The following is a 24,006-nucleotide window of genomic DNA, read 5'->3' as shown; positions in this document are numbered from 1 at the left end:
TCATTCAGCCACTTCCGGTGCGGCGGCCGGAAGTATGTGTTGCTATGGGAACGCTGCACGCAGCTCCGCGCCGCCTTAACGGGGTCGCTGCGGTTTGGCCTTGTTGAGGGGGTGCAGGTAGGTGCCGTGTCACCTCGTCCTCTGGGCCTTGCCCTGCTCCTCAAGGCCGTGTCCTGCTCACAGCTCTGTCGCCCCCTCCTCAGGGTCCCGTCTCATCCTCGAGGCCCTGTGACTTCCGCATCGTCTCCTGGCCCCGGCCACCTTAAGGGCCGCGCCACCCCTTCCTCAGGGCCTCGTCCACTTCCTCAGGGCCATATCGCCCTGTCAGTGTCCCATCACCCCCTGAGTTAAAAATTTCCTCCTAATATCTAATGTAATCTCTCCTCTTTTAGTTTAAAGCCTTTCCTGTGTCCTATCACTACCTATTCATATAAAAACTCAGTTTCCTTCCTGCTTATAAACCCTCTTTAAGTACTAAAAGGCAACAGTGAAGTCTTCCCTTCTCTTCAAGGAGCCTACAAACAGGAGGGGAATCAACTGTTTGAAAGGGTAGATAACAGCAGGACAAGGGGAAATGGTTTGAAGTTGAGAGAGGGGAGATTTTGGTTGGATGTCAGGGGGAAGTTCTTCACAGAGAGAGTGGTGAGGGGCTGGCACAGCTGCCCAGGGAGGCTGTGGATGCCCCATCCCTGGAGGTGTTCAAGGCCAGGTTGGATGGGGCCCTGGGCAGCCTGGTCTGGTATTAAATGGGGAGGTTGGTGGCCCTGCATGTGGCAGGGGGTTAGAGCTTCATGATCCTTGAGGTCCCTTCCAACCCTGGCCATTCTGTGATTCTGTGATTCCGAGAGCCTTCTCTCCTCCAGGTTGCACACCCCCAGCTCTCATCTTGTCCCCATAGGAGAGGTGAGCATCCCCATGCCCTCCCCTGGACGCGCTCCCACAGCTCCAATCCCTCCCCCGGCATCGCTCCATGCGGGGCCCCACGAGGCAGTCACAGAATCACAGAACAGAATATTTATACAGTCCCTTCCCTGTCCCCACTGCCGCCCCTCTGCTGATGCAGCCCGGGTTGCTGTCGGCCTCCCGGGCTGCAGGCTCACACTGCTGCTCACGTGCAGCTTTTTGTCCATCAGGACCCCAAGTCCTTCTCCACAGGGCTGCTTTTAGGGAGTTCTTGTCCCAGTCTGTACTCACAGCTGGGATTGCTCTGACCCAACACCTTGCACTTGTTGAACCTCATGAAGTTGATGTACATTCACTTCTCAAGGCTGTGCAGGTCCCTCTGATGCCATCCCTTCTTATTGCCTCAGCTGCACCACTCAGCTTGGTATTGCCTGCAAACTTGCTGAGGGTGCACTCGATCCCATCATCTATGGCATTGATAATGATGCTGAAGATGACTAATCCCAAGACAAACCCCTGGGGACACCACCTGTGAAACAGAGCTGTTGACCTTCTGGCTGCCCTTCTCCTTTGAGTATTTATTGTTCAAAGGGGGAGGGAGTTTAGAGTGGTGAAGCAGCCATAGACACAGCTAGCTGACCAACAAATATGTAGTTTGCTTTACAGTGCTTCAATAAAAGTTCCTCTGCAGGCAAAAGCCAATTAAAAATCAGACTGGTTATTCCTAATGAGCTGCAGGATATTGTGTTTCTATTCTGTTGGCTAAAAGTATGCCAGAGAGGCGTCGGGCTGTTTCCTTCCCATCTTCCAATGGAAGCAAATATTTCCAGGAATAATGGCTTTCTCCAAATGCTGAACAATGGGCACTGCATTGTTGCAGTGAGGAAAATTCCCCTCGTTCTGAATCTGTTTTCTCTCTCTCTGGTTCGTGTTGGTCGCATCAACCCCATGCAATGCTACAGCTGTTGGTCAGGCAGTGGCACAGCTGCCCAGGGAGGTGGTGGGGTCACCATCCCTGGAGGTGTTCAACCTTGGAGATGTGGCACTGAGGGCATTATTGGTGATGGGCTGGGCTTGGACTTGGTGATCTTAGTGGTCTTTTCCAACCTTCATGATTCCATACACAGGATTTTTGCCATGAGTTTTTGCCATGAGTTGTCAGACGTGTGCTTCTCTTCTGGAAACCTGAAGACCAGGTGCTTGCTAGGAACTAAGAAATTCCATCTTGTGTTCCTGCAGTGATTTTGCTCTGCAGGGCTAAGGGGAGGACAAGCTTGAGTTGCTGGATGTTAACAGGACTGATGCACAAGAGGAATTTGTGCCCAGTTCTCCGAGCAGAACAATGCTGGAAGTAATTTCCTGCAATCGTTTGCCCACAGTTGCTCCTCATGAAGGATAGAAACTGCAGCTGAACATTCATCAAGACTCTATTCTAGAGCTCTACTACTCTATCACTCCTCTTTTGGTAACCAATAATACATTTTAGGGAAAGCAACACTTTTGGTTATTCTTTTTTCTTCTCCTCTGTTCAGAATGCATGCAGCTGAAAAGAAAGTCCGTGCCTTTGTGCGAGTGAAGCCAACAGCTCATTTTGCTCAAGATGTGATCAAGTTTGGGCCAGACAACAAGGTAGATAGAAACGGATTGCAAGTGCAAACTGTTTGAAATTTGATTCCAATGTTTCTCAAAGAAATTCTTCCGTTCCATGAAGTCATACAGAATTTTTGGCTGATGACCTCCTGAGTTTGGATCTGCAAACGTGGTGGTGGTTCACGTGCCTCCTGTGATGCAGTCACTAATGGAAATCCTGCAGAGGGCTGTGTCTGATCCTTGAGGAGTGCCCTGTGGTAACCACCATTTCATCCTAAGAGGTTTCCCTATGGTGCAGTCTGTTTCTGGTCCCCAAATGCAAGTTCCTGACTTGACCTTCCTTGTCAATACAGACCTCTGTTCGCTCAACTAATCATTTCCCTGGCACCCCAACCCAGACACATCACTGAGAGATGAGCCTAGCCACGTTTCCTTTTTTTTCAGAACAGCTATGACTAGAGTATGGCCACAAGGGTCAGTAAAAACACATCATTTGAGCTCCATTTTCTGCTCACTTTCAGCTCTTCAATGAGTGGATAATTTTTGGACGCTATCTCCTGAATCTTTTCCTGGCTATTGAAGTCACCTTTAATTCCTTTTTTGGGTTTCAGAGCATAGATATATACATCAAAAAAGATGCCAAGAAGGGAATTGTGAATAACAAACAGACCGACTGGTCCTTCAGACTGGATGGTGTCCTTCACAATACCTCCCAGGAACTGACGTATGAGACTGTAGCTAAGAAATTGGTGTCTGAAGCTTTAACTGGCTATAATGGTAATCTGCAGCTCTTTTTGTTATTTGGTGTGGTGGTTGAGAAATGCAGAGATTCCCTCCTGAGTTTATTCTTTTGCTTTGAATCTTTTCTAGGTACAATAATGTGCTATGGGCAAACAGGGGCTGGTAAAACTTACACAATGACTGGAGCGACTGCAGAGTACAAGCATCGAGGCATCATACCCCGAGCTGTGCAGCAGGTACAGAGTATCTGCATGGGGAAAGAGACTGAAAGAAATGATAGCAACTCACTCGTATCAGTTATTGCTGATACTCTTAAAAGTGCTTTAACACGGTGAAAACGTTTCATCTGATCTCCACCAACTCCTTTTTGCTTTGTTTTATCTCAACGATGATCATTAAGGAGAGAAAGGATCCTGTAAAATACGTTGTACCTTCATTTTACTGTGCTGTGACCTTGTGCACTGATAACAGTGATATTGCAGAGCAGGATGGAGTGATAAACCAGTGTGGGGGTGTTAAGGATACAGCCTGAAACAAAAATGGGAGGAATCAAGCAGTTATGCTGTATTGTCATTCACAGAGGTTGTTCCTGTTTGATTCTTCTAGTTCACACAATGGGTTGCTTCCCAAATGTGAGAAGGTCTTCAGAAGAGTTGTTTTCAAGATCATTGTTCTGAGAAACTAAACTAAAGTCAACTAAAAATGTTGCCTTACCCTGTCAGCCCTCAGGCAACCACAGTTCTGAATTAGCTCTGCACATAAAGATGAACTTCCAGCTGTTCATAAAGCCATAAATAGCTTCTCTGTAAAGCCATAAATAGCTGGTAGCTCTGTTTGTGAGCTAGCCCTGCCACTGACTACTTCTTCATCCTTGTACAGGTCTTCAAAGCAATCGCGTGTTCTGTTGATTCATTCATCACTGTCAGGATATCCTACTTGGAAATCTACAACGAGACACTGTGTGACCTTCTGTCCACCACGACAAGCAGTGGGGCCAGTGACGTGCAGATGGCTGTAGTGGATTGCCCACAGGGTGTTTATGTGAAAGGCTTATCTATACATCCTGTTAGCGACGAGGAGGATGCTCTCAATCTCCTTTTTGAGGCAAGGAGCGACCAGTATTACGCCTCATCTGTTGGTTATGTTGCTTGGCTTAGCTGAGGGAAGTCAGTGATGCAGGGGGTGGGTGGTCAGGACTGCTGGAGGGAGGTTCACAGAATCACACAGAATCACAGAATGGCCAGGGTTAGAAGGGAGGGATCCTCAAGGATCATGAACCCTCCTGTCACAGGTAAGGCCACCAACCTCCCCATTCAATACCAGACCAGGCTGCCCAGGGCCCCATCCAACCTGGCCTTGCACACCTCCAGGGACAGGGCAAAGGTTGAGCCCTTTCTGTTCTCTTACAAGGGGTAGAAGAACTGGTAATGCTTTGTAGTACACGTTCTTGCAAGGAAAATGTCCCTTGTGCAGAGATTCTGAAAGATCTCTATAGAGAAACCCTGGTTTTAGTGTATTCCAGGGTAAGTTGAGTGCTGGAGGAAATATGTTAGAGGTGAGGCCGTGAAAAGTAGCTTTGGAGATTTCAGGTCGCACCAAAATGGTTCAAGTAGCCAGAGACTGCCTTCATGTCATCAGACTTGTCTGACATAGCAGCAGACTGAAACTTCCCTGATCATCAACAAAGATGTCAGTGAGTGCCTCAACATGAAGGAATATTTGGGATCCCTTCAGATCCACCAGCTGACCTGCACTGGAATTTCTTCCTGAAAAACAACACGCCTGTCTGGCCTAGCTATGTGCTAGGACAGTGCTTCAAGAAAAGAGCCTTTCCAGAGCCACTTTTGGATTGGTCACAGCACAGGTCCACCCATAAGATTTTACAGCAGGGATGTTCACACCATGGGTTATATTTGTGAAGGAGGTTTGCTTAACTCGTGGCTGCATCCTTCTTTCCATGGGAGCGCTTTATTTCCTAAGGAAAACATGAGTAAATCATTAGTTCTGTTTGCAGGAATTGTGCTCTTACCAGGAGCCATCTGGTGTCCTTAAAATCTTTGGCTTGCCTTTTTATTAAAGGAAGCACAGTGCCATAAGCTGGGCCCTGTGATTCACAACAGCTTCTGTTTTCCTTCTAAAGAGAAGAGGGAAGATGGTAACACAGCTTAACTTGCCTGCATTTGTGTAGAGGTTTTCACATTAGTTCTTGCTCCTGAATCTAGACTGTAGTGCAGTGCCAGTCACTTCTGGCCCTCACCAGGTAGACTAGCAGTCCTATCAAGCAGTTGCAACATAATTTGCAGTGTTGTTTTGTTTTTTATTTCTGTAAGCATTATACAAACCTGTGGCTAGCATAGATGTGGTTTTCTGTCACATTTAAAGCCTGGGGAGCTCTTTGGTTCTCATCAAGAAACTGAAACAGCTAGGGAGGTGTTGAGTCTCCACGAGGCTTACCGACTGTTCTTTACAAAGCCACAGCTGTGAGCTAAGCCATAACAGTGGAAATACAGACAACGTGGTTTCTGGTAAAAGGCACAGTTACAGTGAACTGACCCTTAGCAGTGTTGCAGAAATGCTTTCAGAAGCCTTTGAATAAGAAAGTGAAGCAAATGCCACGTGCTGCTCTAACCAACTGAATCTCAGTCTGCAGAACAAAGGCTGAACCATCACTATTCTTATTTCAAATTCCTATTTCTAATTTCCCTTTATTCCACTGGTGCAGAAGCTTGGAAACACCATCTTCAATTCTGCCTTCATTTGCAGGGTGAGACCAACAGAGTGATAGCAGAACACTCGCTGAATAAAAATTCATCCAGATCTCATTGCATCTTTACTATCTATATTGAGGTAAGAGCTCCAGCAGCTTTTTCTAGGGACTCTAATGGTTGAGGATCTTTACATGTCTGGCTCTTGCTGTGTGTCAGTTTTGCCTGCTATTAAGTGCACTTTATTTTCTTTTCCCCTTCAGTCTCGTGTCAGAGTTCTCTCAGATACCAGATGCATTCATTCTAAGATCAACTTGATAGACTTGGCAGGCTCCGAGAGACTGAGCAAGACCGGAGTAAGTAGTGGAAGAAATGTTTCAGTCCAGGGGTGGGCAGGCCAGTCATCAACAAGTTGGAGGTGAAATTGCAGGGCTTTCCACAACAGGGCTCAGCCTGTAACCCAGGCTCTGTTAGTTTACCTGCTTTTTATCATTTCTCCACACAGGGAAGGGGCCACAGCCATCAGCCCTGATAAGGAGCTCATGATTTTCCTCTTTGTTCCATGAGCCGCAGTGCAAATCTGCAGCCTTGGGTCACAGCAGGCAAACTCTTAGAGCAGAAACTTTCTTAGAGCTCAGCACTGACCTCTGCAGGTCCCATGTGACGTTCTGTATTGATCACAGGACAAATCCCGTGTTACAAATACAGCCTTTCCTCACCGTGAAGGAATCTAGCAGATCTGGTAGACTTGTAATGAAGTCTCTGCAAACTTCTGTTTTCAAACTGAAAGGACATCACAAACCGGGTTGGTCTGAATGAGATCGCCATCCTGTTCTGCAGTTCAAACAGAAACATCTGTCGTGGAAGCTCTGCTTTTTGCTTTCCCTTGCAGTCTGAAGGGCGGGTGCTGAAGGAAGCCGCGTACATCAACAAGTCTCTGTCATTCCTTGAGCAAATCATCATTGCCCTGGCTGACCCGAAGAGGGAGCACATCCCCTTCCGGCAGAGCAAGCTTACCCACGTTCTCAAGGACGCCTTAGGTAAAAGCTGTGGCTTGCAGCAGCCCCGTGTAGAATGCCTAGAAAATAGTGTTTCGGTGAGCCTGTCAGCGCTGAAGATTCTTACACATAAACACATAAACTCAGAGGGATGTGTGAGGTATTGCAAGCAGAAGTGATTCCATGATTCTGGGAAGTCTTGCCCTGCTCTTACAGGAGGCAGTGGCAATGTCCTGTCAGATTATCCTGTACTGGCCAAGGGTTTTAAAAATCCTCTGCTCTGATTTATCCAGTTTCAAGCCTTTACAGTTTGTATTCTCATTTCCTTACTGCACAATCAAGAGGTAAAAAACATTTCACCTTCATTTCTAAGTCATTCTGTATCTGGGACTTTAGAGGGGCACTTACAAACCAGCTGTGGTCCTTGTTGCTTCTTTTATTTTCTATTCTCTATCAGCACATGATGTATTATTTTCTGTACAAAAGGAAGCAACAACAAAATTAAATTCTTTACTGTCTTTTTTTTTTTAAAATCTATTGTTTCAGGGGGAAAATGCAATACTGTCCTAGTGGCCAATATCTGTGGGGAAGCTCTGCATGTAGAGGAGACTGTAAGTAGAGCTTATTTCTGCAGAATTGAAGTCTTTTTCACACTGCTGTTGCAATTGTGTTGGCCATAAGTTAAGGAGTATCTTTTGGAGGGCTGTGGCAGGAGTCCCAGGGAAACATCCTGTCTCATCCATCAGAAAACTTGGATAGCTCCTCTTATCTCAATGGCTCAGAGAACAGATTGCTCTAGTCAATCTGCTTCGTGATGCAAACTGTGCAAAGCAGCCTGAATGATGGCAGGTCCAAACAGCAAAAATCCAAGCACTCTGGATGGTATTAATTATTGTTGTTGGTTCAGCTCTGCAAATGTGTTTTGAAAGGTACGTAACGTCACAGAGTCAGTGGAATGGCACCAGTTCATGTCAGAACTGAGCTGGCTTTCAGTTGGTTCTTGGGATACTGGAACCAGGAGTAGCATCCTAGCAGTAAGGCTGTGAAAGAATAAAATTGGCAGAAGCCTCACTGTGTGAAATGGATCATCCTAACCACATCTGTGACACAGAGAAGGGAATCATCTTTCTCTTTGCCAAGAGCCTTTTAAAGAGCAGAAAGGGGAAACACAGTCACCTGCTATGTGGCTGTGATCAAGGCAGAGTGCTGTTCATCTCCTATTTGTGCTGTGGTAGCATCTAGAAACAAGGAAAATTACCCAGGAAATGGGAAGACTTTCTGGCTGCAGCTTGCAAGATACAACAATTGCAGGAATTAAGCCTGAAAGGCTCTGATGTATGTCTCAGGGATATTAGGATGTGCTATTTGAATGAGAAGTGAGATGGGGGATAAGTCTGTTACACAAAGAACTGTCCACACACAAAACAGAAGAGACAAAACATCAGCTGAAGCTGGCTCATCACACAGCAGCCAATGAGCACTGGAAGATACGTTCCTGGAATCCCAAACTCTGTGATGCTGGATGGAGTTACACACATTTTACTTTGCTATGGACTGGGATCTGATACAATTGAATAATAACGGATTATGAACATCGTGTCCTCACCAATATATCTTTCAGTTACTGAAAAAACGTGTTTTTCAGTTGTCTTCTCTTCGTTTTGCTACCAGAATGAAATGGATCACAACAGAGCCAGTCATTAATGTGACTTACGACTCAGAGGTACGTAGAGAAAGGCAATGAAAGGGGTTATATTTTCTCATTTCATTAATATTTAGGATAATTACCTTAAGAACCTGAGAGAGATTTGGTAGTTTAACGAAATTCCACTCATCAGCCAGCCTGAGACTGACTACATTCAGGTATATCAGAAAAAAAAATAGATTATTTTAAACTCCTGCCTCTATTAAAGTTAATGTTGGAACTCCTACAGAGTTCAGTAATGGTCAGAGTGGAGCACTGCTTATTTCTTTGCTTTCAAGACAGTATTTCTGTGTCCTGAACCTGAGAACCCCTACAGCACCAGAGCAGGAAAGCAGCAAGTTAATAAGCAGGTAGCCTTTTTCTAGATGGCTTGGGCTGGCTCTGCAGGCAGTCCACCCAGGACACAACAGAAGCTGTCCTGTTGGAAGCCAATCAAAGGCAAAATGTTTTCAGACTCACTATTTCACTGATGCAAACCTGACAACCAACTCTGGGGGAGCTGGCACACAGCTGTGATGTTACACAGCAGCTCAGATATGCTGCTTTTCAGCAGGTTGGGTTTTTTTTTCCCTGATAGCATTTGGTCATTTACTTACCCTTCTGTTTTCCTTCTAGGGAACAGTGAAGACTTTGGAGAAGGAAATCAGTCTTCTGAAGCAGGAGCTGGCCATGCATGACAGCTTGGTGAGGAACAGGCTGCACCACCATCAATGGTCCTAATTAGGGCTTTGTCGTGATCACTGTTTTGCTGTGGAATCAGTCATTCAGTACCCAACGTGACTGAATTCTTCTTTCTGCCTTCAGCATAATCTGATGGGGTTTAGTCAAAGCTCTGTGCTGAGACTGTGCTGTAGCTTCATTTGTCATCCAGTGCAGATTTTTGTTTAAGACTTGTGAAGCCACCTTCTTGTTTGGTTAAAGTGTGAAAGGGAATGCATTGCTTTCAGCATGCTTCCATGCCCCTTGATCTGACAAGAAGTCACAATCAGAAATTAAACACGAGGAGACCAATGTCAGCCTGGCACTTGCTGAGGTCTCTGTAATCCACTGACACTCAGTTGTTTGCCTTTTGTCTTAGGTAAATCGTTCTTTGGTGACTTATAGCCCTCTGACTGATGTCCAGGTAGCAGAGATTAAATCTCAAATCCATAAATATCTACAGGGAACCATTGATGAAATTGATGTAAGTAGCTTTTTAAGTAGAAAAAGACTTATATGCTGCTTCCTTCCCATTTTATTCTAAGGCAGGAGCAAAGAAAACCTCTGAAGAGGTTGTCATTAACTTGAGAAATGCTACAGAATCGTGTGTATATTTATTTGTCTTGTTAGGGTCTGTCTCTTTGTTTTCATAGAATTCTTGCTTTTTTGGAAACTTAATGATAACCCCTAGCAGAGTCATAGGCTGGGGGGAATATGGCAGGAAAATGGCCTGACAGAGAAGAACCTGGGGGTGCTGGTCAACTTGGTAGGTCAGGCTGATGGTTGGACTTGCTGATCTTGAAGGTCTTTTCCTTTTTCTGAACGATTCTATTATTCTATGATTGTAAATGAAACAGCTTGAGATACTCCCTCTCATCTCATGTGAGCACTGTCTTCTCTCCACATCTCTGTTCTCCCTCCAGCAGGCAGGAATGGAGCAGACTAAAGGTTCATGTGAAGGTCTGTTTTACCTGGGCTGCAACATGTGATGTGGGTGGGCATGGAGCAGGAAAGGCAGAGGACAAAGGAGTTTCACACAGGGAGTAGAGTCTTTAATGGGACTAAAGAATCTTTTAGAGTGAGACTAAAGAGCATTTCACATTGAAGTCTAGAATCTTAGACCGTGGCAGACCTGAGTGCAGATTCCTGCTCAGCTGCACTCCTCATTACTTGCCTGTGTTCCACTAAAACAAAGACAGTGTGGCTCAATGACACTTCTTTGATATCGTGGGTAAGATGCTAGTTCTAACACAGTCCTGGACAGCAGTGAGAAGTGGCTTCATAATTTGCAGGTGGGTCAGCAGGTGCCCTTTGTGCCATTTGTAAAACTGCTGTTGATAATTTGTTACCTTGCTGACTGTGCACCCCATGGAATTGATCACAATCTATCAGATTCCTCTCTCAGAACAAGCAACTTATCCACCTCCAGCCAAGTACACTATAAAGGTGTCTCTCCTTCAGTGCTCATACCCACATATGGGAAAGCAGAGCCCTCACAAGCTGAGATATTTGAATTGGTGCAGCTGATCACAGCATGGAAATGCTTACTTGTGTTTTCACTGTATGCATCTTTTCCTCAGATAATGAACTGCAGGCAAGTCCAGGAGGTATTTAGGCAGTTCAAGCTGATTGTAAGGTAAGATGTTCAGGATTGATGTATTTCACAGTAAGGTTTAGGAACCATATCAACTGGGATATCACACTTACTTAATGGGTGGAAATTAATCATGAAGTATTATGAAGTACAGCAAATATTGAGGAGCATGATAAGAATGGTGTGGCTGTTTCCAAGGAAGTGTTCTCTGTCCAAGTGGTGTGGAGGTGAGAAAGGGTGGAAGTGTCTGTTTGCAAGTCTTACTGGTGAGTAAGGAGAGATGTTCTTTTGGGCCGAATGAGGGAATGTAAATGGCAGGCTGGGAAAAATGGGCAAGCAGATTCCATGTCATGAAACAGCAGAGAACAAAGAGGGATGAGGCTGTTAGGGCAGCCAACCAACCATTCCATAACCAACCATGGTCTGGCGAGGCAGCAGATCACAGAGTCGTTATTCCAACTTGGAAAGGACCTGTAAGATCATCCAGTCCAACTCCTAATTAGATTTTTCTGCTGTAAGAGCGACAGCAGGATGCTGCTGTAGAAAATCTGCCTGCTCTTAAGAAACTTGTCTTAACTCAGCTGTCTGTGGTAATGTCATCAGACCAGGCAGTCTGGTTTTTCAGGGACCAAAGACCAAAGTGGTAACATTTCCACCCATCGTTGTGGGTTTTTTGAACTTCAGACTCCTTTTATTGTGCTGAAGCAGCAGGTTTGGGGTTTTGTTTTCTTTTTAACTTGCAGATTTGAATTGATTAGTTGAACAGTGATAATAATTAATCCCATGGACAGTGCTTCACCTGATCCTTTCAGTGAACAAAAAAAATCACTGTTTGCAAACCTCCATGCTAGGGTAAGATTTGATATTTGAGTGACATGCCTGAAGAGATGTGATATCATTTAATTTAGACTATTAAAAGGCTCTGTTAAGTATTTAAGTATCCATGAAAAGCTTCCATAGGCTATCCAGTCTGAAAAAAGAAAGGACAAGGAGAATGGGAACAGGTTACAACATTCAGAGGAAGAGCAGAAGGATCGAGACAGGGTGCTTGGGTATGAGATCACAGGTAAAATATACTTTATTTGGAAACGTGATGTCAGGAGGTATTCCAGCTTTTGGCATATGAAACAGTCCTTCAACGCAACGGTAAGGGGCTGCTGTTGTGTTGTTTTTTTTTCCCCCAAAGACAACAGGAAGGTGAAGTGGAAACCAGGCTACGAAGCAAGTATGTTCTGATAGACAAAAACGACTTTGCTGCTATTGCTGCTGCTCAGAAGGTAATGGCTGGTGCTTAGGTCCTGCCCCAAACCCAATGTGGAATTCTCTTCTTTGCTTCTGAACCTTGAATTGCCTCAAGCTGAGAACTTCCCATTGAAATCTGAACTCAGAACTACTGGTGTGATGGGTGAGTGCTCTCAGCAGGCACCGCTAACGAAGTAGCATTCCTGTCAGCTGAGCATTTGGCCCATTATTTGAAGAGAATCATTTACCAGGTAGGAGGGGAGAAAGTCTAAGCTGATCTAAGAAGGCGACCTGCCTGTCAGCCAGGCCCAGATCACCTGCATCTGATGAGGCCCCTTTTAACCCTTATAATTTCAGGAGCAATATATGCTATGGAAACCATAAATGCAGCTGTCGACTCTGACCTATAGTTTTCATCACAAAATTCTTTCTCTCTGAAGTGGTTATTTCCTTGCCTTTCTTTCACCCAGTAACGGGGATAAAACAATCATTATCTGCTCTGCAGGGCATCTACTTGTTCTGTGGTTTAACTGTGGATGCTCTGAATATTTGGGAGAAAAAGCCCAAGGGAAAATGTGAAGTATTTGCCTAACAAAAAAACACACGATGGGCCTATTCAAGTCTCTATTTAGAACTGACAAACAAAGCCAAACCTTGAGAGAAGTAGATTTTAACATCTCTTCCTGTTTTATGAGTGGGGCAGTATGAGAGACAGTATAAAAACTGTGATTCTCTTACACTCAATGAAGACTTCTGAGGCTGCTTTTCCATTGCACTGTTACTAATTGCACTGTTACTAATGCTGTTTGTGTTATGCTTATATCATCAGTAAAACACTATGGATGCTCTCTGAATCGTTCAGTATCTACAACTGTCTAAAGTTTTGGGGGAGATTTGTAGTAAAAGCTTGAACTTATTTCCATGACATGAGACCCTCTAGGAATGTAAAACATTCAGCATATGAATTTGTAGATAATTCTGGTTTTTAATTTGTACTTTCTAGATGTTCACATAGTGAACAAAGATTTCCAGATTAGGTTCTATAGCAATATGAAGTCACTGTTGGGTATGGGCTGGATATCATGGCCTAGACAGCTGCAGAGCTATTCCTCCTGGTCCATATTTTATTTCTTCCCATGTTCAGTTGGGTATAGTTGATGTGGATCACCATTTGTTGAAGAGACGAGATGTGGAGACCAGACCTACCCCAGTTTCACCCAAACCTGATGAGAAGAAGAAGAAATTCAGGACAAGCAGTGAGCAGTTCAAGTGAGTTCAGCAGCCAAACTACTCTCCTTATTTTTATTTTTCTCTTGGACAACATGTTGTCACACGTGGATGGAGGCAGAGAGGGAGCAAGGAAGGGAACAGGCTGGTGATGGCATCAGGAGACTCGTTAAACATGAAGGTTATCTTTAAAGTGTTGGGTAGAATGAGATCTGCCAAGTGGAAAGAGAAGGGGGCAACAGACTGAGCAGCAGGTATGGAGTGAAACTGAGAAGAGGCTGTGAAGGGGAAGAGGAACAGCAGAAAGAAAGATATTAGAATTTATAGGAGTGGTGTCCCTGAGAGGGCAATTTCTGCAACTGCTTCTGTGGCTTGGCTCCTCCCTGACATTTCCTTTAAATCCTTGAGGAAACACAGAGATAAACCACCAAGGCTTCAGTAGCTGCATGAAATGGGGGACCTCTCTGTGCAGTTCTTCTCTGGGAAGATGGAGAGAGGTCTGGTGAACACCTTCCTTGGTCTCTCTGAAGTCACACCGACTATCCCAAGTAGACCAGGCTGGTGTTTATGTAGGAGAGCTGAGAGAGGATAGCTTTTGAACTGGCAAACCTAACACCTACAGCATGCCTTGGTTCCAGTGCCCTCTTACAGAGAAATTAATCTGGTTCATCTTTTTCCCCTCCATCAGGAAGGAAGGAACTAAAAGCTTCTTTTCTGGGAGAGACCTGGCTGCTCACTTACCATCAAAAAGTCAGGTAATCATTCCCACCAAGAATTTGGATGTGAAAGAGAAAGCAAGGAATGAGAATACAGCAAAAAATGATGCACAGCCCTCAAAGCCAGTCTCTGAGGAGATTTCCCAGCGGCCCAGGTAAGCCTCTCCTTAAAGGGTGCTTAGCCTGTCTGCCAGAGGATGGTTTACACCAGGGTGGTGGCACTGTGTCTCCCTAGTACAGCTACCTGCTTCAAAGTAAATGGGAGAATCAGAGATGTTCACTGCTTGGATGCAGAAGTACACAGTCACGTAGCAGTGTACCAAAGTGTGCTGGTGCCTGTCATCTTCTCCATCTGCTTTGAGCTCTGTGCTGCACAGTTAATCTGTTGAGTGTGAGGTCTTTACTGACCAAGAGTCAGTTCCTGACTTAAATGCTGGCATGTTTTTTTTTTCCCCCCTTTCTCTGGATATTCTGGAACACGCCTGCAGCTTTAACCTTCTGCCATTGCATTACATTTCCAGTCGGTCCCATGTAAAATCACAGTACTTGTCACCTCTTGGTCAGAGTGCAGAGAGACCTCATGACCAGCCACCAAACTCCAGACACTCATGAAAAGAGGGCAATATCTGCATGAGGTCATGGCAGGAAGTTCCGTATCAGGGCGGAATTGTGGAGAACTGCCAGAAACACAACAGTGTGCTCATCATCTGCTTGCACAACAACAGAAATACAGCACTGGTTTGCATTTCTTTCTTGATGGTGTTGACGGGGTAAAACATGCACAGGGTACAGAGACCAAAGATGCTTTCTGTGAGGATGTGCATGCAGCTGTTCAGCTCCCAGGAGCTCAGCCAGGACCCCACACAACCCAGCCTGCGCACTACTTTTCCCATCTCCATCTGCTGTTGCCAAGAGCTCCCAGCAAGCAGTGCAGCTTTGAATTATTAGGAGTATCTCCATTGCCCTTGTGGAAGATGACTGCTTTTTCCTTGTTCCTGCAGCTGGGGAGAGCATCTCAGGGTGAAGCTGTCCCAGGAGAGTTTGCTCCTGGAGCACCTTAATTTGTTATTGGCACAGGTTGCCCAAGGAGGCTGTGGATGCCCCATCCCTGCAGGCATTCAAGGCCAGGCTGGATGTGGCTCTGGGCAGCCTGGGCTGCTGGTTGGTGACCCTGCACACAGCAGGGGGTTGGAACTGAATGAGCATTGTGCTCCTTTTCAACCCAGGATATTCTGTGATTCTATTGTGTTCTTCCATGCCCTCTGCATGTATTTTAGTATTCTTCTGAAAACCGTGGCTGACAGGGAAGGCTGCTGCTCCAGCTGCATATGGCACAACCCCAAGTAGAATGGCTCAGCTCTGGAGCTGAGCTGCCAAAGCTGTATAGTCTGCCCAGTGGCCATTGTGCAGTGCTCTGCCAGCAGTTTGGCAGGAAAGCAGTCTCATGCAGCCTCTGAAATGCCTGAAAATGCCCTTAGGAGATCAACCCGTGAAAAGCAGCGGATGGTTTTGCTTTGACCAGGCTGGACTGAGGGATATGAAGACTTTAAGTTCCTTTCTGCTACCAGACCCACGCCACTGACCAGGAACAACCAGCAGCACAGAGCAGCAGCATGTTGGAGCATGGTGTTCCTCCTGCAGTGCCAAGGGCCTCGTGAGACACTCTCCTTTTGCTGTGTGTGCTTTGTGTTGAAGTAAAAGGTGCTCTTTGTGGGGGCACATCTGCCTCAAAGCTATTTCAGAGAGAAGCCAGGACTGACAAATGCCACTTTGAATTCAGTCTTTCAAAACAGGCTGAGCTTAAAGGCCATGGGAGGCAGCGGTGTAGAGCAGCCAACTGTATGCAGCTCAGGGCTTTGCTTGGCAGACGTTGCCAGGCTGTGCTGTGAATCCAGCAAGAAAAGAACAAAAGCATTTCTGTTCAACAATAGGGAGGAACGAGATTAGTTGTTTTTCTGAAAATTCAAACCGTTAGAAATCCTCTTTCCAGGAAAGAATCAATTCTGAGACATCTGAGGAATGTGATTTCCATGGAAATAACTCTTGAGGGAGTTATGTAGTGGGACAGGAATGGCACAGGATGGTACCATATGCAGCTGGTACAGTGGGATCCTCAAAGGTCCCATTGAAATACCATCCACAAACCTCAGTGATGGCCACTCCCATGGTCTAACTGCAGGGCAGAACACACTGAGCTCCCCACAGCTCCATGTGCCTTCTTTGAATTCTGTTGCAGTTCCCCTCCATTGAGGGCAGTGGCATTTGAGCAATTTAAGGAGGAGTGTGGAAGTGAGATCAACAGGATCTTTAAAGAGAACAAAAGCATCCTCCTGGCCAGGAGGAAGAGAAGCAGTACGGTTGCCCGGAGGATCAACATCATCAAACAGGAAATGGAGGACATCAAAAAGGCTCTGGAGGCTCAGAAGCAGGAGCGGTCGCAGCAGGGTAAGTCACTGCATGGAGAATGGCCAGTAAGAACCTGGTAGGAGAGGGAGCTGCTGGTTTCAGAGCAGTTTCAGTGGTGGGACCACTACACCTCGCTGCTGCTTGCCATCTTTTATGCCTTTAGCTGTGCAGCTGGCCTTGTGGCTTGCCACCTGATTCCTCCTGCATTGGAGTCCTCAGCACTCCTCACTCTGTGCTTTGATGCTGACAAATGCAGGTCAGTACAGTGCAGAAGTCACAGAAACATGACACAGAATGGCCAGGGTTGGAAGGGACCTCAAGGATCATGAATCTCGTACCTCCCTGCCACATGCAGGGCCACCAACCTCCTCATTTAATACCAAACCAGGCTGCCCAGGGCCCCATCCAGTCTGGCTTTAACAACTCAAGGGACGGGGCATCCACAACCTCTCTGAGCAGCTGTCCCAGCACCTCACCACTCACTTTGTAAAGAACTTTCCCCTGACATCCAACCTAAATCTTTCCTCCCTGAGTCATGGGGAGGCCTTACCGTGGTGGAGATTTATTGCATCTCATATAATCATAAAACAATTGGGTTGGAAGAGACCTTAAAGCTCATCTAGTTCCACCTCGTTGCCATGGGCTGGTTGCCTCTACCAGCTTAGGCTGCCCAGGGCCCCAGCCAATGTGGCCTTGAGCACCTCCAGGGATGGGGCATCCACAGCTTATCTGAGCAGCAGTGCCAGTGCCCTACAGTCTGAGTTCATCTTGGTTAGTGTCTGGCTTATGGAAGTCAAAATCCCAGATTGCAAAGTGCTAGAGGAAAAAATGGGGGTAGGTTCCTTGATACTTTGCTGCGTTGAGATGTTTGCTAGGTAGAATATGCCTAGAAAGCTTGTCAGATTTTGTGCTACCTGCAGCAGGGAGGGAATGAAAGAGAAAGGGAATGGTCAGTAGCAAGAAGGCCCTGAACAGTGAGCCATGGCCCCTGCATTAGACTTCCTAATGCACAGCTGGCTTCCATTTTCCTTCCTGCAAAACAGCTCTTCTGTCTGTGCTTTGTGAGCGGTCTCTTCCCATAGGGTCTGACCCTGCACAACACAGAGCCCTTTTGGCTAAATGATGAGCAGTGTCAGCTTGAAGCTGTATCAGAGTGAGCGTTTCTCTTTTCACAGACTCATTACTTTTTTGGAGCCTTTGCTCTTTCTGAGGACATCCACCAACTCGTGGGGTCTGGAAACTGCAAGAATAAACCGATCTGAGGGAAACCAAGAACTAAAGATGTTTATTCGAGGGAAGCAGCTTTGGCTTAATGGTGTCCAAAGAGCTGATCAGCCCTTTGTCCCCGAAGGGGACACCGCAGGAGCCATGGGGAGGGGTTTGAGGGTTTTGTGGGGGACAGTCTTTGTTGTAAGAGCCCCCACAGCCTTATGTGAGAGCTCCCAGCAGGCTGCCAGGTCCACTCCGTGCTCCTCACCTGCATCTCACAGAGACTGATGGCTGAGTGGGTTCAGGAGTTCAGGTATGATTTCTGCCCCACACCACTGCAGCGTTGTCTTTGTAGAAAGCATGTCTAAGGAAATATCAGTTGTGTGGTTAACCTCAGTATAACCGGGTAACTACCGTGTGGTTCGAAGCATCATGACTGTGCTTCGTCCCTCTCCACCCTCACAAGAAACCTTAATTTCCTTTTCTCACCCTCCAGGAGAGTATGTTGATGAGAAAGGACGCCTCATCATTGATGAGAAGGAGTTTTTACTCATCATGAAGTTAAAGGACCTGAAGGAAGAGTACAGATGTAGCTATGCTGAACTGCAGGACCTGAAGGCAGAAATCCAGTACTGCCAGCACCTGGTGGACCGGTGCAGGAACAAACTCATCTCAGGTACTGGCACACCAGGGCAGCTTCTGAGCAGCATTCAGCAGAGTTGGAGTGCTCAAAAGCATCTCAGCACTTCACCCTGCACACAGCAGAGGGTTGAAACTAGATAATCATTGTGGTCCTTTTCAACCCAGGCCATTCTATGACGACGACGATGATGACTTGTTGCATATACAACAAGCCCCTGTCATTCTCTGTTGTGGTTTTTCTCATTGCCTTCCTGATTTGTTTTTTTGTTGATGATAATTATGTTTTATCTTTTTATCTTCTTTTTTTTTTTTTAATTATTATTTTTTTTTGCCATACCATTGGATTTCTGTAGATTCTCTCTCACACATAATGACACACTGCTCCCTGGTCATGCCACTAGATGCATTCCTGTGGGGTAAGAGTCAATAGTAACGCTCTCACTGATGGCCCTGGTTCTCACCTTTGATTTCTTTTAATATAGATGGTGGCTAAGGAACAACACCTGCCTTTGGCTCTGAGCTGCAGCTGTCTCCTCTGTACCCCTGGGAGATGAGCATTACTCAGATTTCAGCACTGCAGTAGGAAGCAGAGCTCAGTCCTTTTAGCCTGTTCTTCACACGAGCACAGCCCTCGTGCTGATGAGTCACACCTCTGCTTTGCATGATCTGGGAATTCGTGGTGTGCTCCACTGCAGGCTGCTCAGTTTAAGTCTGCAGGACCAAGAGGGTGGTCCTGTTGTGTGCCCGGGTTTGTGCTTGTGATGGAAAACAGTAGGTGCACAAATGCCAGCGTCCCAAACATTTGGATGCTGTGGACATAGCAACACTTCATCTCCTACAAACTTGCCAGAGCACAGCTTGTATCCATCAGGGAATCCCACATTGAAAGAAATGTGTGGCTTGTTCTGGCAGGTACACAGGGTCAAATAATGATTGCACAGTAAGTTTGCCACTGGTTTCTGTTGGACCTGGGTTTGGTATTTTTGGGGTGCTCCAGATGATTGCTGTTTAAATGCTCAGGCACAGACCCACTCAGACAAACATCTGTGTCATCCCAGATCGAAGAGGTCAGCTCAGAGCTGAAACCAGGGTGAAAAGTCAGCAGTGTTGCATCATGTCCACAGTGTCTGCACTGCAGGGTCTGTGTTTAATATTGCTAATTACTCCTTACTCCTGTGTCATAGAGCAGTGGGTCGTACTGAGGGATGCCGCCTGTGAGGAGCTGCTCCTGGAGTGGGGAAACGTGCCAAGGGATCAGAGCAGAGTGCAGCTGCTTGCTGGGAAATGCCCAGTGTTATAAAGACAACATGCCCACTGCATGGCAGCACCTGTTGTGTGTTATCACTGGCTATTATGGGATGGAATTCGGTTGTGCTTCCTTAGCATTTGCTTTTGAAATCCGACCCTCAAATGGCCTGACCACTCCAAATTGCCAGCTCCCTGCTCCCAAGCGGCTTGTGCAGGACCAGTGCCACCTGGTGGCCTGCCTCTCTCACACTGTCCCCAGGGCCATCAGGTCCTCACGAGCAGCAGCCTTTGCCAGCTAACAGTGCCCTGTCTTTATTAACGAGTTGTTCTAATAGGTTGAAACTTAGGAGATTGGAGCACTGAGGTCCTGCCTGGCCCACGGGCAGGGAGCTGCAAGAAATCCACCTTTGTCTCTGCTCACTACAGCCCTGTTTATCGCAACCCACTTTGCTTTGCAGAGTTTGAGATCTGGTACAGTGAGTCTTTCCTCATCCCCACGTATGTGCAGAATGCCCTGAAGCCCAGTGGCAACATCAGACCTGGAATGATTCCCATAAACAGAGTTATGTGCCTGGTGAGTTTTTCCTGGCAGCTTTGCTTCTTCTTGCTACCCCTATGTTGCGTGGTAATGAGGGCTCAGCTAAGCCTGTGGGAGGAAGGCATGGCAGCTCTGCCCCTTTCTCAAAGCAGCATGGCACTGAAATGCTAGCTGACACGATGCAGAGAGCAGCTATCTGGAGGTGCTTCTTGCATTCCTGTCAGCTTTGCCACGACGAGGCTAAAATAGGACAGAGTGATTGAAGCACCCAGTCATCTGCTGACTATCAGCAATCAGGCCAAGTGCCCAGAGGTGCGAGGGGCAGCGGGGAGGCTCGTTTCCAAACTGCATGATCTGTAATGTTTACAGCTAAACTACTGTGTTTCATGTTGTGGCAACTGGCACTTAGCTAGCCTTCTGCTTAGAAACCAACTCTTTGGGATATCCATCCTCTTCTGTCATTCCTGACAATGGACATTTCTCTTAAGCTTTTATTCACCAGACTTCTTTGCGTTATTCTCCACTGAAGTTATTCCAGTCCTTCCCTGTTAAATGTCACGCTTGAAACCTTAATGCTGTTTGATAGGAACGTGGTGGCAAGGCTTCCACTCTGACAGGAGCAAGGGGTGCATCCCACCCTGAATTAGTCCCCGTCTGCATCACCACTGCCTGGCTGCAGATCCCTTCTGGGCAGCTGTGTGGACATGCTGTAGATCCATCTGTCCCAGGAGGAGCAGGAGCCAACTGGGAAGGACTGTAAATGGGGCATAACTGTGTGACCCCCCTCCCTAAGTGCATGGCCTTATTTCTAGCCTGCCTCTCACTGGGGGCAGGGTGGCTTTAGTTCCCAAGAAGGAAAACTGAAATTGACTTCTTTTGTCTCCGTATGTCTGATTATTTTGACTGAAAATCTCAGTGAAGCATTTTCTTTATTCTCTCCTAGAAAGGCATGCAAAGAGTTTTGAAGCTAATCATAGACAGATTCCTCCTATCCTAACTGAAGTTGTTCCCTTGAGATTATGAATAACAAACATTATGTAAGGAAAAGATGTATAAGTTTGCTTTTAAACAGAATGCTGTGATGTATCAGCCTGGAAAACTGCAGATGTAAACTCTATGCAGAGAAGAGCCTAAAAAGCCCCAGCCAAAGGAAAAAAGCAACCCAAACCCCTTTGGATGATGGTCAGCAGGGAGACTGACTGCACTGCTCCAGGGTTCCACTCTTTGGGGAAAAGAGGAAACCCATCACCAGTCACTTTTACCAACCAGGGTTACTCAGTGTATTCACAGAAACTCCCTCAATGCTTTCCAGCCCTGGATTTGCTATCATCACCTCAGTTAAAACCCAAAAGATGAATGAAACGTGCCTTTTAGCAATGTTTTGCAGCTGTGTCAAGCTGATGATGTCACAGGCAGAAATCTTCACACAGAGGTTAAGCAATGTCCCTTGGAATGCTGTTCAGCACTGGTTTCTCTTTCTGCTTTCCCTGAGAGCAGGTCACTGAGGTTCCCAGTTAGTGCCACTGGCAGTGCTGCTATTCCTGCAAAGGTTTCTTTCCTCCTTTTGACCATTTTTTCCTTTTCCAGACTGATTCCCCATTGCTCTCATCAGGGTTTGCACCTTTTCCTCGTGCTTTGAGTCAGTTTGGCCATTCACCTTTTATCACACCACAAAGTCACTGTTACCTTCTGCAAGCTGCTCGTGATCAGGAGGTGACCAAAGAATCTGCCAGAGCGCTCCTCAAACATGGACACATGATGCACTGGCTGATACCTGATTCCACGATTCTCTAACTCTAAAACATTGTGCTTCCATTCCACCCATGCTCTTCCTTGGTGCTCTCACGCCGTTCAGAACGTTGCCTGGAGAGATGTGGGCACGGGACAACGTGCAGCTCAGAGTTCTTTCTGCTGGGAGATCACCCTGCAGTGGAGACAGTCCCATGGGTAGATACAGCTGGAGAAGACAGCTGAGGAAACTCCCTCCAAGATTCTATGCTTGCAGATGGCCTTTGCATAAATTCCTGCCCAGATCTGTTCAGCTAAGGAAGGGAAAGGGGGCACCTACCGCTCCCAGCCCGTGTCCTGAGGCTTCTGAGAGCAATGCAACAAATGGCATCAGCCACAACGTGCGATTTTCACGTGGCTCTGTCTTTCTGCTGGCAGGAGGAAGATGAGCAGGAAAGGTTCGAGCGGATGCAGGAGGCGATGCTGCCCGCTGGGCCGGATTCTGTCGCATTCTACAAGGCAAAAATGAGAACTGATCAAAAGGTGATGTCAGCTGGGCACAGCTCCCTGTAACACTGCCAATGTGTGCAGCGAGCAGCTCTGTGCCTCGCTGCAGGGCTCCTCTAGGCCTGCTGCAGTTTGGCCACAGCCCTTTGGACCGTACTGGATGGGTTCTCCAGCACAGCGGAGCTCCTTGAGATGTTCATTGCCACTGGCTGATGTACGGGCCCCATCCTATTGCTGAAAAGCAATCCCAGCACTTTTCACCACTACTTCCCTCCTGGCAAAGGCTCACCATAAATTACCAGAGGCCAAGAGCTTAGTGGAACTTCAGAAAGATTTTAGAGCTGCACCGTTAAATCACCGTGTGTTTTTTAAGAGAACATCACAAAACCAATGCCTCAGTTCTGGCAGTGAGGAGAAGCTCCCAGGCTGAGTCCTAAGGGCTTCTTGTGCCCTCATTCAAGCTTGATGGCATTTGCCACCAGCATAGCAACGCTGCTGTGACGGAGCTGCACCCTTCATGGTTCCTATTTGGGCAGCCCTACTTGGGAAGGTTGGAAAGGGTGTTTATTTTGGCAGGGAAAATGCTTTTACTGATGAGACTTCTGAAAATAACTGGTTTTTTGTTTGTTTTCTGTTGCCAGCACACATACAACAGAGCCATGTCATCCCTCAAACTAATGCACAAGAAACCTGGGCACATCACAGCTGCAGGGAAGGACAGAGCCCTGCCGTTTCTGCATGTCACATAGCAGACTGGGGCTCACCTGGCATTCAGCACAAGGGGGATGAGCAATGTCACTTTATTTTCACAACTGGTTTATCAAAAATAAACAGAAGGGAAGAAAAAAATAGCAAAGAAACAACTTGCTTTCGTGCAGCTAGAACAAGTTACTGGTAATCAGACCCAGAGCTTGGCCAGGATGCAAGGCAGGGAGCTGAAACAGCAGTGCTTGTTTTTGTGGGTGTCCCTGCACCACGCAGTGTGGTGGCAGAGGGGTGTCATGGGCACCCTGCACTGCTCCTGCCCTCCTTCATCCTGGGGACAGAGCCTCCCAGCCTTATTCTCACCTGTGTGAGCATCAGGGCACATATGTGCTGGCTCCATGCTCTCAGAGTGGATCCTGACAAGCAGGAGCTGATGAGACCCCTTGAGCCCCATGGCTCCAGCGGCCTGCTCTGGAGATAGGTGCACACAAGGAAGCATTTCCACCAGTTGCTGAGCATTAGATATGGCAGTGTTGAGTTACAGCAGCCTCCCCACCCCAGGACAGGATGAGAGCAAAGCTGTGGTGAGCACTGTGCTGCTTTGCCAGGCTGCTGCCACCTCATCCCACACAGAACCATGGCTGGGAAGGGCAAGCTCTCCTCCCCAGCCTGCTCTGGTTTGCATGGATGACCTGGATGTGGGACATCTCCACTGCAGTGCGACGCACAGCCCATTGCTGTAGCTCTTCTTCCTTCCACCTGCTCCTTGCTGAAGCTTTGTGGGCTGCTGCACCTACTGTGAGTTACAGCATCCTGAGCTGGGGGTTTTCACCTGAAACACTGGGAAAATTAATTAATCCAAGCTCTTTGCTTGGCTTTAATTCCTTGCAGTTTACTTTGTTG

General features: G+C 46.8%; 1 protein-coding gene across 4 annotated transcripts; it reads left to right on the top strand.

Moving 5' to 3' along the window:
• The first annotated feature begins 17 nt into the window (after positions 1-17).
• Positions 18-23,252, top strand: KIF9 (kinesin family member 9). Of its 4 annotated transcripts, XM_052696964.1 has the most exons (21): positions 18-117; positions 2,436-2,532; positions 3,105-3,270; positions 3,364-3,470; positions 4,114-4,338; positions 5,998-6,081; positions 6,203-6,295; positions 6,832-6,979; positions 7,484-7,548; positions 8,583-8,660; positions 9,258-9,326; positions 9,721-9,825; positions 10,922-10,977; positions 12,122-12,212; positions 13,322-13,446; positions 14,093-14,275; positions 16,357-16,565; positions 18,232-18,411; positions 20,084-20,199; positions 22,330-22,434; positions 23,040-23,252. In XM_052696964.1, the coding sequence occupies exons 2-21, from the start codon at positions 2,437-2,439 to the stop codon at positions 23,145-23,147; spliced, it is 2,409 nt and encodes an 802-aa protein (XP_052552924.1). In that variant the 5' UTR covers positions 18-117; position 2,436; the 3' UTR covers positions 23,148-23,252. The 4 variants fall into 4 exon arrangements, 3 of the variants coding, with proteins under 3 accessions (XP_052552924.1, XP_052552925.1, XP_052552926.1); XM_052696965.1 differs by lacking the exon at positions 23,040-23,252 and having other exon boundaries at positions 21,751-22,444; XM_052696966.1 differs by lacking the exons at positions 22,330-22,434; positions 23,040-23,252 and adding an exon at positions 21,107-21,864.
• The last annotated feature ends 754 nt before the right edge of the window (positions 23,253-24,006 follow it).

The sequence above is a fragment of the Tympanuchus pallidicinctus genome, unplaced genomic scaffold, assembly GCF_026119805.1.
Source record: "Tympanuchus pallidicinctus isolate F22 unplaced genomic scaffold, pur_lepc_1.0 scaffold3, whole genome shotgun sequence".
Lineage (NCBI taxonomy): Eukaryota > Metazoa > Chordata > Aves > Galliformes > Phasianidae > Tympanuchus > Tympanuchus pallidicinctus.
The sequence above is the reverse complement of the archived record's forward strand: the minus strand, read 5'-3'. Positions and strand labels throughout refer to the sequence as shown.